Genomic DNA, 13,567 nt, shown 5'->3' with positions numbered 1-13,567 from the left:
TAAGTAGATACAATTTCCACTGAAATTCATTGGAAATATTTTCATTTTCGTTGCCACAGTATTGCATATTTGCAGCTGAAATGAGCATCGCTTTTCCATACTAGTTCTATCTGGAAAATGGCACCTTGACCTCCAGTCCACACCAATAAGTAGTATAACTGAAAGTAATTTAGAAGTACTTTTTTTAAATGGTTGTGTTTCTCTGTGCAAATGCACGCCACAATGGAAGAATCATTGACAAGCGATGATGCACCTGTACCTCAATATAACGCTGTCCTCGGGAGCCAAAAATCTTACCGCGTTATAGGTGAAATCGCATTATATCGAGCTTGCTTTGATCCACCGGAGTGCACACCCACCCCCGGAGCACTGCTTTACTGCGTTATATCTGAATTCGTGTTATATTGGGTCGCGTTATATCGGGGTAGAGGTGTATAATAGCCAAACCCTTTTGTCAACAAAATTTACAATCTCACATTAAGTACAGGTAAATACATGCCGTAAGATTATTTTTTAATGCTTTCTAATTCTATTTGCTAACATATAGATTTCCCTGGTGAATTAATGTACCCTTTATCAAGATGGCTCTCTTTAGTCAGTCTCCTTTTATTACCCTATTGTTTTAATTATGGAGGCAACTTGCTCAGAATAATGTCACTGTTAAAGGGAGATGGGCTGTAAACTCACTGGTTAACCAGTTTTTGGCTTTGTGCATCTCAAGTAGGTTTGTGGAATGATACATCAGTAGTTATTGTGAAAAATTGTTCTGTAGCTAAATACAGCTTCTTCTTTTTTCCTCCCTTCAATTGACTGTGACAGGAGGCTGGAGCCTAAAGCAATGGGAGAATGTCCTGCAGTAGTTGAAAGAGAAACACCTAACATTGTTGTGAGGATCAGTTATTAGCAAAAGGGCTGAAGATTGTTCAGGCAAAGGGAGAGAGCAGCAAATGACAGAGGAGGACTTGCGGAGTGCAGCTGATGGGACATATCCCTGTGTTTCTTTTTCACTTACACTGGCTGATCGTACTCTTAAGTATTTCATCCCTTCAGTGAAGTTAAACGGATTTTTCTCTTGTTAAACTGCCACATTCTGTGGCAAGCGACACAGGAACAGGATTTGCTTCTCTTGATTTGATTATACTAATTACTTCATCAACCTCTGTTTTTCAAATGTTTGCTGCTGCTTGCTTTAGTTACACCTAAGCACTCTGTTATTGAGTATGCAAGAACAAGTGACAAATTCAATAAATATTTCAAAAGTGTTTCTCTAGTCTGAATAATAAGATGGTGTTGAGAAAGTAAATGTATATTAGATACTGTTCTATAAAAAGGGGAGAGAGATAGCTCAGTGGTTTGAGCATTGGCCTGCTAAACCCAGGGTTGTGAGCTCAATCCTTGAGGGGGCCACTTAGGGATATGGGGCAAAAATCAGTACTTGGGCCTGCTAGTGAAGGCAGGGGGCTGGACTCGATAACCTTTCAAGGTCCCTTCCAGTTCTAGGAGATAGGATATCGCCATTAATTTTATTTTATTTATAAATCATAATAGTACAGACTCCACTAAGGATGAAGTCAGAAGCAGAATCTTTTGCAGCTCCTCACCCAGTCCAGTGGATACGGTATAGGAGAACTGAGCTCATTTGCAAACTCCTCAGCAGATGTTGTGTGGTACTTGATTTCTATTATTGTTTCTTCATCTGTAAAATGGGGTGATGGTACTTACCAACCTTGTAAAGAGTTCTTGAAAAATGGTAACTATATAAGTACTAAGCGTATAGGTTTTGAAAAAGTGCCCTCTGTACTGAAGAGCTTGCAAACTACTAAATTGCAATGACTTAGGAATGTATTTTTAATGTTGTGGTAGACTTTAGCAAAACAATACAATACAAACTCGCCAAGCTGTTGCTGAGTAGGTTTGCTAAATCATATTTTTGGGAAAGAACATGGGGGAGCTATTTGGGATATTGTTTTCCAATACACCCATGGGACTGCTCCAATGAAAATATTCTGCTCCTAAATGTTTAAAACTTAGTGTTCCATTTGTTCTGTACTCCTTACAAAAGTCTCTTAGCTTTCCTATTAGGGATATGATCCAAATTACAGCACCCCAGTTTTTACTTACTTTGCAAATATGAAGGTGCTAATTTCCGGTAATCTATATATTTTTTTTTCCAGTGGATTGCTGAAACAGGAAACTTTAAAAAAAAAAAAAAAAAAAAAAAAAAAAAAAAGTTATATTCTAAAAATATAAAGATTTTTTTGGCAGGCACAGAATTTCTGTAGCATAAATATTTAAGATACTTTTATTATCATTTTAAGGTTCAGCTTTCCTTTACATGTTCAAAATTATTTTTAAGAATTACTTGGAAATATACACAAGTACATTTTTTAAATTACTATTTTTCAGCAAGGTAAACAACTTCTTGCAAACACAAAGAATAGAATAAGTGTCAATGTGCATACGATTACTTTCAACAGCAATTTAAAGATCAGAATTGTATTACGTAGTTAAACTGCTCAACTTTGACTTGGAGTAATGGAATAAATTACTTTAATTAATTAAGCAGGACAAGAGAATGCAATTTTTTCCCCTTATGTAAAATTTTAGCTAACGTAATTCAAAATCCCAAAGAAAAGGGAAAGTCCACATGAAACTTTGCATGTAATGTGATCTCTTTGTAAAGAACACTGTAACTTTAACAATAAAACATTAAGACTTGCTGTTTACAGTGGAAATGTAATATTAAACTTACCCTGCCAATGTTTCTAAGTTTAACACTGACCAGCCTCCAAAATTTTGACATATTGAAGATCTTGTTAGGTGGCTGGAAATCCTTAAAGTAATAACTTCCCAACCTTTCTTAGTTGTAGCCCTCATATGGCATAGAGTATCCGCACCTGACCCCCTGGATTGCCCATGTCTTACCCTGAGACTGTTGCTACCTGTTCTTTGCCCATCTTCTCACTCTCATGGGTTTTTGTTGTGATTCTTCCCTGTCTCATTTTCCTTCATATGTATTTTTCTGCAGGTTGCTTTCCATTTTTCCCCAGTTTCTCTCCAGTTTTTCCATTCCTTCTGCCCATTTTCTTCAACTCTTGCTGTTGTCGCCTTCTTTCCTTTCTCTCTCCTTAGTTCAACTCCCTGTCTTTATCACTGTTATCTTCTCTTTTCTTTTATTTTCATCAGGACTCTTCTCCCTTCTCCTCACCCCCAACCCCCACCCCTACCGGTGTGCTGTCCTCCCTAATGTTTCCCATTCTCATTCCCCCACTCAGTCTTCCCATGCTTGGAAAGGCATTCCTACAGTATGTTCCCTCTCACCTTTATCATCTCTGTTTCTACTACTACCCAGTGCTGCCCTCACCACAGAGCACAAGGAACAGCGCTGTATGCACCACTTAGTGTAGAGGAAGAGAAGGAACCTAAGGTCAGGGACAGTTGGAACAGCAGCCCCCCGAGGAGGGAACAGAACTTGGCACCCCAAAGGGTCAGGAATGCTAGGCTGGGATTCCCTACATGGAAGTACAGTATCTCTTTTTAAAATGCTTGATGTGCATGACGAATCCAACATCCTTCCCCTTTCTAGACCAGTGCAGCATGCCTCTGTCAGCTCCCAGAGGGGTATGTAGCAAATCAGACTTACCTATTCATGTACATTATGTGCTGCAGCAGTGGGATGTATGTACTCTATCTGTAAAAATGATACAGATTAGTGTGTGTAGTTGGACTCTCTCAACCTAGGCATGTGAAATGCTCATCCTGCGTCATGCAGACACCAGGCTGACAGGAAAGTGGGGAAGAGTAATGTGGAAATGCAGTCTTTTCTTGTTTTCTTTCTCCGCTTACGACTCCTTCATTCTCTGTTCCTCTTGCCTTGGAATTCTGATTGGTGCCCCATGATGCCTTTGGTATGAGCAACACCGGCAATGAAGGGCCAATTAGGGGAAGGGCAATGAATGCTCTGAAGGAATCAGAGGGTGCCAAAGTACTGGGTGATAGGCCCAGTTAGCAGACTTTTCTTTGCCTTTCAGACTCAGTGCTGGTCACTTGGGAGTTATGTTTAAATAAAACGTTCAATAATGTTACGTCAGTTTTCAGCTCCATCAGTGTTGATAGTATCCTTGTATAAGTAAAAAGAGAATAGTTTGAAATAGTTGCAGCAGGTGTGTTTCTCCATAAACCACAACTATCACAATTAATGTGGATATTTGTCTGCCACTTAATAGACTCTGAATCCTGGTAATAAAATGGCAAATATTTGCCTTTGTTTGCTATAATAGTGACATCCGTATGCTTGATAAATGTAGCATGAGATTACTACAGGAGCCTCACAACTGTGGATTTGTATTAATTTTTTCATTCCTATGCTAGAATGTAGCTAGTGAATTTTGGCTGAATACTGACTGGATAATGTACTCCAAATACTCTGGACTACTGACAAACATAATTATTCACGTTACTCAAATTCTGTGATTGAAATTAGCATGAGACAATTATGGAGGCAAAAAACACTACAGAAAGTCTTTTGTCAGTGATAGTGTACCACATGACTAAGCAAATAAGTTTGTGCCAAATACAGGAGTTATAACTAACACATTTTTCTCAGCATTTCTTTGAAGGGAATAAAGCTTCTTTGCCCCAACCTTCACATCCAGGGTGAAATTTTAGGGGTTCTTTGTCAATGAACACCTTGTATATATGGCAGTATGTCCTTTTCACTTAAATTTTAATATTTAAAGCCATGCAGTAAATTTCAGTAAAGCTCCAAGACATAATATACCTATCTCATAGAACTGGAAGGGATCCCAAAAGGTGATCGAGTCCATCCCCCTGCCTTCACTAGCAGGCCCAAGTACTGATTTTGCCCCATATCCCTAAGTGGCCCCCTCAAGGATTGAACTCACAACCCTGGGTTTAGCAGGCCAATGCTCAAACCACTGGACATGTAGCATATCTCCCTCGCAAGGCCATACAGATAAGGACTATCGACCCACATCTTGTCTCCAGAGGGGCAGGCTTTAATCTTTGACTCCTCATTTCCAATAGATGGGTGCCTCCCAGTAGTAATACCTGTGCTTGTACCATACTATGCTCTTCCTCATTCCAGGAGGCACCAGCAGCAGTGAGAAACTATAAGGAACAGTGTCAGTTTCATAATATTGGTACTATTGTGAAATAGCTATTGTTCAGGAATGTGGTGCTGACTGAATGGCCTCATTCTGTTGGAAAAGACTGAAAGGAAGAGAAAATGAGGGGAGACCACAGAGAAAATTGAAAAAGAAAACGGCAATAAAGGGCAAGAGAGTGGGAAGTCACAGGTTAAAGGGGGGAGGGAACAGGAAAATGAATGAAATCTCAAGTATTTCTCATTGGGTCTGATTCTCATTTATACTATGGCCCTTTCACATTGCTGTGGTAATTAAAGGGGCCCTAAAGTGAGCATAATTTACACTGCTAGCATGGTCTTAATGTAAATGAGAATCAGGCCCATCGAGATTTCTTAGTAACAGTTTTTAGTTTTGGGGAGGAGGGGTTCTCAGTGCCGTCCACTAGCTTGAAGAATTTGTGCTGAAGTTTTATATTACAAATATACTGTAATCTTTCTAATTTAGGGGGGGAAAGTTTGTCTAATGTAGCAAATGTGATCCATTTGCAGATCTTCTCAAAAACCATTTAATTTACACACCTGCACTCTTGTTACTGCATATAGTTATTTTATATCCTGTACGGGCAGAAGAAACATGTTGAAATCATCATGCCTGTTGCTATTTTTTAAACGACTGTCCAACCTGAAGAGCCTGTCTAGCCCCTGCAATCAAGTTATTTTCCCTATTTTTTGGTACAAAACTTTATTTCATGCTTTCCCATAATCAAACAGTAGAAAATGTCAGTCACATTAATGTCATGTTTGCGATTTAATTTTAGTATGTAACAACTGAAAAACTGGTGTTTTTAAAGATTGTGTATAATATACAATATGAATAGAAAATGCTGTAGTGTATGATGGGAACATCATATCCTTGTGAAGAAAGTTTCATGTTTGTAGTATATACATACATTGTATGTAGAAACGTGAATACTTTCCTGTTAAATTGAATGTTTTTCTGTGTTCATGGAAATGTCTCACTGAAAGAAGAGTACAATTATTTTCCTATTAATGTTCCATAAGTAGGTTACCTACATCTTAAAAGAAAAAATTAAAGTAAGAGCCTTACCTCACTGGTGCCAGTGTAGTTTTCTGTTGTAATCAAAATGCGTCTCTAAACATGCCCTAAACACTCGGTGAACTTCAGACATTTATGCTTCATGCATATCCTATGAAGGAAAACCCCCAAAACCCTCAGTGGAAATATTCATACAAGTTTACACTCAAATTCTGGGACACAGGTGGAATAAATGGCATATTAGAAGCAGTGTCGTGGTCCCTCCTCTAAAATGTAGGCGTTTAGGGCTGTTGCCACAGTTATGTTCATGGTTGAATCCTATGTTGATAATGTAAGGATTACTTTAGCTGATCGATTTTTTTCTTTCCTTGGGATTGCCACCTAGTAATGGAATTTTTGGGTCAGGTGTCTTCAATTATTATTTTTCTTCCCTTATTCTTTATGGGACATCACAAATGGTGATGGATAGGATATGCTTGCCATTCTGAGGAAGTTGTCTGTTAAGCAAACCTACCTGGGTTCTCCTGGTATAACATGTGTTCCATTACACACCTGACTTATTCCTGCCTTACAGTGAAATTAAGTTATTCGTGAAAATAGAATAGTTGTTACCCAAGGTCAGGGAGAGTCAGTATGCAATGATTGTCACAGTCACCCCTCACTTTTGACCATTTCCCTTTTTGTGTGCTCCAGGAGTCATGTTAACATATATGCCTATGCTAATCATTGTTTTTTTATTGGTTTCACTTTTAGCACAAATGCACATTCCAAGGTACACTTCTTTCATGCTTAAATTGCTCATTTTTTGTCCTTCCTTGTTTGCACACCTTACCTCTACAATGGGGCCATTGATGCTTTAATGCCAGCTTCTTTGCCTTAGATGGTAAAATAGTAGTCTAGGATCCATTTTGCAGGATTAAAATTGATAGAAAACAAAAAAGCTTAATGTATTTGGCAACCAGTTAAAATGGGGACACATCATTCTACTGCCTTGCAGTTCTTCACTGAGAGAAATCGCAAAGACCACACTAAACTATCTAGCATAAAACTATGATATCCCCTGCTAAGTTAAGAAATATGAAGAATTTAAAGAATGAATGTATTCAAGGCAGAATACACTGCCCCCACTTGCTGTAAAGTTATAGCTTTTTTTAGCTGGTAACAAACAGTGACCAAAAAAAGCAGTAATTTTGTCTAGAAACTCCCAAAAATGATGCTGCTTGCTCCCTGCTTTCAAATATTTTGGAAAAATCGGGGTGTTGAAGGCTATTTAAATAAATATTTTTTAACTTCTATTTTGTAAAAGAGCAAAACATCTTACGTCCCCCACAGTGACAAATCTGGATATTGCCCCTGAAACTTTGATAATGCTCCTTTAATTTGAAGCAAAGGAAAAAAGTTACTGTGCAAGTACCCATTACATGGCACTGGCCAGAGGAGTCCTTAAGCAGCGGAGATAAATGGAGAGCCTCTTGCAGCTACCACACAAGAGCACAGGCAGCATTTACTTGAGATCAAGTGAGGAAGCAGCCATTCAGAGCCATGCTGGCTACATGTGTTTGATTTTGTCTCCTCATTCTAAGGAGAGTAGTGGGTTGCTGTAGAAGAGATCTAGCCCCATTTTTTAGAGATGCTCCATTCAGCAATGGGGATTGGAGTGTGCAGTCAGGTAGTAATTCTGCAATCACAGAATTGCGAAGCACAACAGATGGAATAAAATGCACAAAAAAAGGGTCTACGGTCTTTTCCTTGTTGCTTCTTTGTAATACAAAAAATAGGTGATAAGTGATTTACAAAAACCCCAAAAGGTAAAATCCCTGCTCCAGACAGCCTGCTATACAATCTAAGGGTATGTTTACATTGCCCACACCCTAGAAAAAGTGTGTTCTGAACTCAGGTTACTAACCTGCATCACCAAACTCTTCTTAAAATAGAAGAGAAGACATGGCAACTCAGGTGAGCAGCTCGAATTAAAACCTATAGGTGAGTCTGGGGGGAGAACTCAACCAGCTAACCAGAGTTAAAAGCCAAGTTGCTGTGTCTTCATTCCTGTTTTAACCATTCTAACTGCTGGTAACTGGACAGCCGAGGCCCTGCCCTTGCCCCACCTCTTACCCCCAAGGCCCCGCCCCCATTGCTCGCTCCTCTTCCCCGTCCTCTGTTGCTTGCTGGATCGTCTCAAGTAGCCTACCTGCAGGTAGGAGGCAGCTCTGGCTGAGCAGGGACTGGTATAGGGTAATGACCCAGCACCTCCCCCGGTAACCGGACTTTTGGTTCGTGTGCTATTTTGGGTTGCTTGTTCCCCTTTTTGACTGGATTTTCCAGTTGAAAACCAGGAATCTGGCAACCCTAAATGGCACCTGGACACAGAAGCCAAAAACCCAACTGTCCGGGTAAAGGCCGGATGGGTGGCAACCCTAAATTGAACCTGAGTTCACTAATATGCGTTACCTAACCTGAGTTAAGAATACACCTTTTTTTTGCAGAGTAGACCTGCCCTTAGACATGATGTAGTGATACTGTGACAGTCGCAGGAACAGTGTGAGGAAGAACAATTGTTACAGTAGTAAGATCACATGTTGATTCTGTTTTAGATTGTGCATGTCTTGAAATTTTGTTGTGTAAGATGATATTCCAGCCTTTATGGCTGGAATACTTTAGAGTCGGGATGTGTCTACACTGCAGCGTAAGCCCAGGGTTAGTAGAACTTGAGTTAGCAGACCCTGGGTTTATTAAGCTAGGGCTTGAGCGCCTACACTAATTTGTAACCCCAGGATAGGAATTGTTGAGTCCTGGGTCACAGCCTGGCGCTCTTGTATCTACACTGTATTATGTAGACCTGAGTCCAGCTATGGATATCTGAGACTTTCTAGCGCCCTCCCAAAATGTGACTACTTTAGCACCTGTTCATGATGCATTGTGGGAAGACTCGACTGTCCATCAAACCTGACTGTCCAGAGGACAAAGAAAGGCTGTCTGTGGGGTTATGGGATATTTTTGGCGGACTTCCAGCACACAAGTCCAGTGGGGGTGCATCTACACTGCACAGCAACAAGACTTGAACCCTGGCTCCCGGCTTGACTCAGGCTCGGATCCTCCACCCCCATGGAGTCCTGGGACTCTGGGTCCGAGCCCTGGGTTAGTGCAATTTGTGTGTAGATGGAAGGGGGGTGGAGTGCCAGGCTTTGAGCCAGAGTTTGAGCTTTGGGCTTATATTGCAGTGTAGACTTACCATTAGTTTGAAAAAATAATTTCCAGAAACATCTTTAGTAGTGTGCTGCAAATTGGGATTAATACTTTTAATTATAGTTTTATCAATTCCCATGAAAGTTGAAGGGTGCCTTATATACAGTCTCTTCAATTAAATTTTCCCTCTCCCAACTTGAACATAACTCTGGACTTCATAGGTTGTATATTGGTCTTTGGAGAAAGGGATGTGGGGCAGATCTTCTTTTAGGTCAGTCTCCAGTCATGCTGAACATTTATGTTTATGTATCAGTAGCTGCTTATTATGCACATCATGTGTAAATATATTTTTTTACATTTCTCAGATTTCTTCCAGTTGCATTATATGTGAAAAGTTTGCCATTATAATAATTAAAATGCTAGTTTGTAACTTTAGTTTCTGATCTTAGCTGGCAATCAGGAGTTACCAAAGCACTGTAACTATTGTATTTCAGTACATTCTGTAAATTTCCCCTAATGTCTATCAAAAGCCAGTCCTATATATTTTTATGAAAATACAGATGGAATGTGGCCTCGTGGTTACAGCATATGGCTTGATGTCAGGAGATCTGGATTTTGTATCTGGTTCTGTCACTGTCTGTCTTGTGTGTATCCCTGATCTTTCAATCTGATCCCCGTGGCTAGACCCCCGCACCTGGGCCCATGTGGATACTCCCAATGAAGTTAGTGGGGCTCTTTGCAGATGCTGTGGTCCATCCACATGGATCAGATTGAAGGATTAGGCCCTAAACTTCAACAAGATACTTAGGCATCGCTGCCTCGGTTTCCCCATCTGTACAATTGTTAGTTTGGACTCTTAACCTCTTCTCTTGGAAAGCTCCAGTGCGTTTCCAACTTGAATTCTGACTGAAAACTCTCCATATAGAACAGCAGGGAACTCCAGTTTCACATCTCAGCTATCTAAATAATTCTATTTACAGTCTAATTCCCTTTTACAGGCCAAAAAGCATTTCTGGTAACAGAAAAATGACCAGTTTTGCAATGTCTCTGAAACAAAGATAATGAAATTTTTTGTAGAAATTGATCATATCTGAGAAAACTGTGTTTTTTGTCTTCCATAGAGTTTACAGATGCTTCCTCAGCAACGGAAAGCCATAGCGAAATTTAAGGAACCAGCACATGCATTAGCATTTCAACAGAAATTCCACAGGTAAATATTTAGCCATTGATTCATTCTTTAGTTTTTCTGCCCTCTTTAAAAGCTGAAATCATGGTGGTCTATGACAGTTTCATATTCAAACATATATTTTACTACTGACCTTCAATAAAACCTTGTTTTCTACTCTCCATACACATAGTAGTATAAGTTTGTGTGCCGAATATACTAACTATTTCTTTAACATTTTACAGGCATATGATAGATCTATCCCACATTAACGTGGCTTTGATAGTTGAGTGAGCATAGCTGATAACGCTAATAGAAGCATACTGTGGAGCTACATAGGGAGAAGATACGAAGGCGAAACCATCAGGATCTGAAGTCTTTTCAGTTTACAGTCTTTCTTTAACTGCTCTGTAGAACTACAGAAAGTAACAAGATTTCCTCAAGATAAGCTGAACTTAAGAGGATCTAGCAAAGTGGAGTTTTGTGTTCAATTTCTTCACATTCGGTTGTAACCCCATGGAACTACAGATTTTTTTTCAAAGTGCTTACAATGCATGTAGACATTGTTCTTCAAGATCGTACTGTGTGATCACAGTGACTTGAGTTGAGAAAAAGAACACTTACATTGAAAAATTTAAAAAAGTTTCTTCATAGCAAAGAATATTTGATAATGGTTGCTCTTATCTTCAGTGCAGGGTATTTAAATGAGAACTCACTTCTCTAAACAAAACACATGTATGTTGTTCCTCTGAGAAGATAGAAGGTGCATTCTTATATAGATTAAGACGTGGCCTACTTGATTGATGATGATATTCTGAAAGGCTTTGGAGGTGACACTGGAAGGCTGTAGTTTCTGTTTTTGTAAATATGTTAGATCGGTTTTTGCATCTTCTAGTCTGACACGTTCCCTCTTTACTCCCTCCCCCCTCGTTTTGTGAAATGAAAACACGCTGTAGGAATAACATTGCTACATTTTCCCCCATAGTTTAAAACGAAGGATCTCGATCTTCACTTTTCAGTAGCATAATGGGGTAGTTTACTCCAAGTAGTAATTTATTACAGTTTAGATTGTTTTTTAAATGGGATTGCAAGATACGAGGAAAAAGTGAAATACTTAAGCTCATTTTAAAAATAGGGTGACACAGAGAAAGTGGTACATTCCCAATAGCATTTTTGTGCCACTATTGCAGAGTATGCTTCCTCTTAATCTTTGTCAATTAGTATTTTTCCTTGAAATTTAGTTTGTGACTAATGCTAAACCATTTAAAAAAAAAATCATAGTAAAGGCATTAGAATTGAGACATGGTGTTCCCCACAAAGATGGGATTATGAGGATGTTGTTACGCTGCGGGTGAAATTGGCAGTTCTAAAAATTATGTACAAATATTAAAGGAGATTGCATTTTATAGTTGGTAAAATCCATTATACTTCCTTTGGGTTAGAACCATCTGGATGGCATTTCCAAAGGAACACATTTTCAGTTACTTTTGGACAAATTTAGCAAAATGCCATTGTTTACATCCGATTGCAGGTTTTATGAAACATTTTCTTAGTTTTTATTTGGTGGGGTTTTCCTTCATTCTTTATTTTTAGGATATACTTTTGAGTGCTGACGTACATTTTGAAGTGGGCACCTACGGAAACTTCATAGTCTTTGAGGATACTCAAGTAACAGAAACAGAAAAAACACTAACATGATGTAGTGAATCTGCAGGAGCTTGTGAATGGGGTCTAAACAAGTGCCAGAATATGGAAGAATGACAGTTTGAAGCAAATTCGTTGCAGTAAACCTTAGCTTGTATGTAAGATTTAGTGGTGACAGAGTTCACATAGGCTTTCTAATCGGCTTTCTCACAGCAGAGTTTTTTGTACTGATTTCCAATAAAGTAGAAGTTACTAAAAATTAAATAAATAGTGTCTAAAGTCTCCTGGGTAAAACTGCTTTCTTTTTCCACTGAAATAATAGGAGAATAATGTAGTGTATTAACATTATTACAATGGGAAAATGAAAATGTTTAAGGAATAGTGGTTTCTAAAGCCATTTGCATCTTAGCAAAGCGTGTATCTTAGCAGATCACAGTAAGATCATTAGAATATTCACATATGAAAGTGGGTTTTCTCACATTTGCATATCTCTAAATCCTAACATTTGGCACAGTGCAGCACAGTTGATGTTCTCTGCTCAGGACAGATCCAAGACTGGGAGTAGCAGATGTGTCACAGGTAGAAATTAGTTAGTGGGGCTGTATGTGAAGGCTTGCATGACACCTGACTTCCATGGTGGTTGGTTCTCACTAGTACTCTTCCCTCCTCACGTCCACCATTACTAAACCCCACAAATATTGTATTTTGTATTGTTAAAAAGGAATTTTACATCTTAGATGGGCCATTAAAGGTGGTGATGTACCCACTGTTAAGGAACAGCTTCTCTGTGGGGGGGAAGATTGGAAAAACATCCAGAAAATAAATGGATCCGAGTGTCTGCCCATGGAAGTATGGGCCGGATGTGACTACAAATAGCTCAGTAGGGGTAGTCCAGCAGTGCCCATGGAAGTATGGGCCGGATGTGACTACAAATAGCTCAGTAGGGGTAGTCCAGCAGTGCCCATGGAAGTATGGGCCGGATGTGACTACAAATAGCTCAGTAGGGGGAGTCCAGCAGTGAGCAAGTCTGCAGCTGATCAGCTGTTCTTGTAGAAGCAGATGATGATGTTGGAATATGAGCTTTTTTGAGGCCTAAAGAATAGGGGCCCTATCCAAAACCTGAAGAAGTCAGTAGAAAGTCTCATACTGACTTCAGTGGGTTTTGAATCAGTCCCTAGGAGAGCAACATTTTGCAACTACAGGATTAAGAATTTTTAGTCAGGGTTTTTTAAACTTTTCCCCACATAACCATCCTGTGGCATTGAAAACAAAGATATGAGCAATGTATCCTTAAACTTACCAAATAGATTGGAGCGATGTAAGCATTGTTTAATAATTGTATACATCCCTCTTTATAGACTTTTACTTTAGATTACTGCTTGTGCATAGATAGAGTGCAGACATATTC

The 13,567-nt window shown here is 39.3% G+C and overlaps 1 protein-coding gene across 2 annotated transcripts in view; it reads left to right on the top strand.

The window, feature by feature from the left end:
* Window positions 1–13,053, top strand: part of RBM33 (RNA binding motif protein 33) — a 155,578-nt gene extending 142,525 nt beyond the window's left edge. For both annotated transcript variants that reach the window (XM_054021129.1, XM_054021127.1), the window contains exons 18-19: window positions 10,472–10,560; window positions 10,761–13,053. In XM_054021129.1, coding sequence (XP_053877104.1) covers window positions 10,472–10,560; window positions 10,761–10,809 — 138 coding nt within the window. In that variant the 3' untranslated portion in view covers window positions 10,810–13,053. The remainder of the gene's footprint in view (window positions 1–10,471; window positions 10,561–10,760) is intronic.
* Window positions 13,054–13,567: the final 514 nt, after the last annotated feature.

This window comes from Malaclemys terrapin, chromosome 2 (assembly GCF_027887155.1).
Source record: "Malaclemys terrapin pileata isolate rMalTer1 chromosome 2, rMalTer1.hap1, whole genome shotgun sequence".
Lineage (NCBI taxonomy): Eukaryota > Metazoa > Chordata > Testudines > Emydidae > Malaclemys > Malaclemys terrapin.
This window is presented reverse-complemented; position numbering and strand designations above follow the sequence as displayed.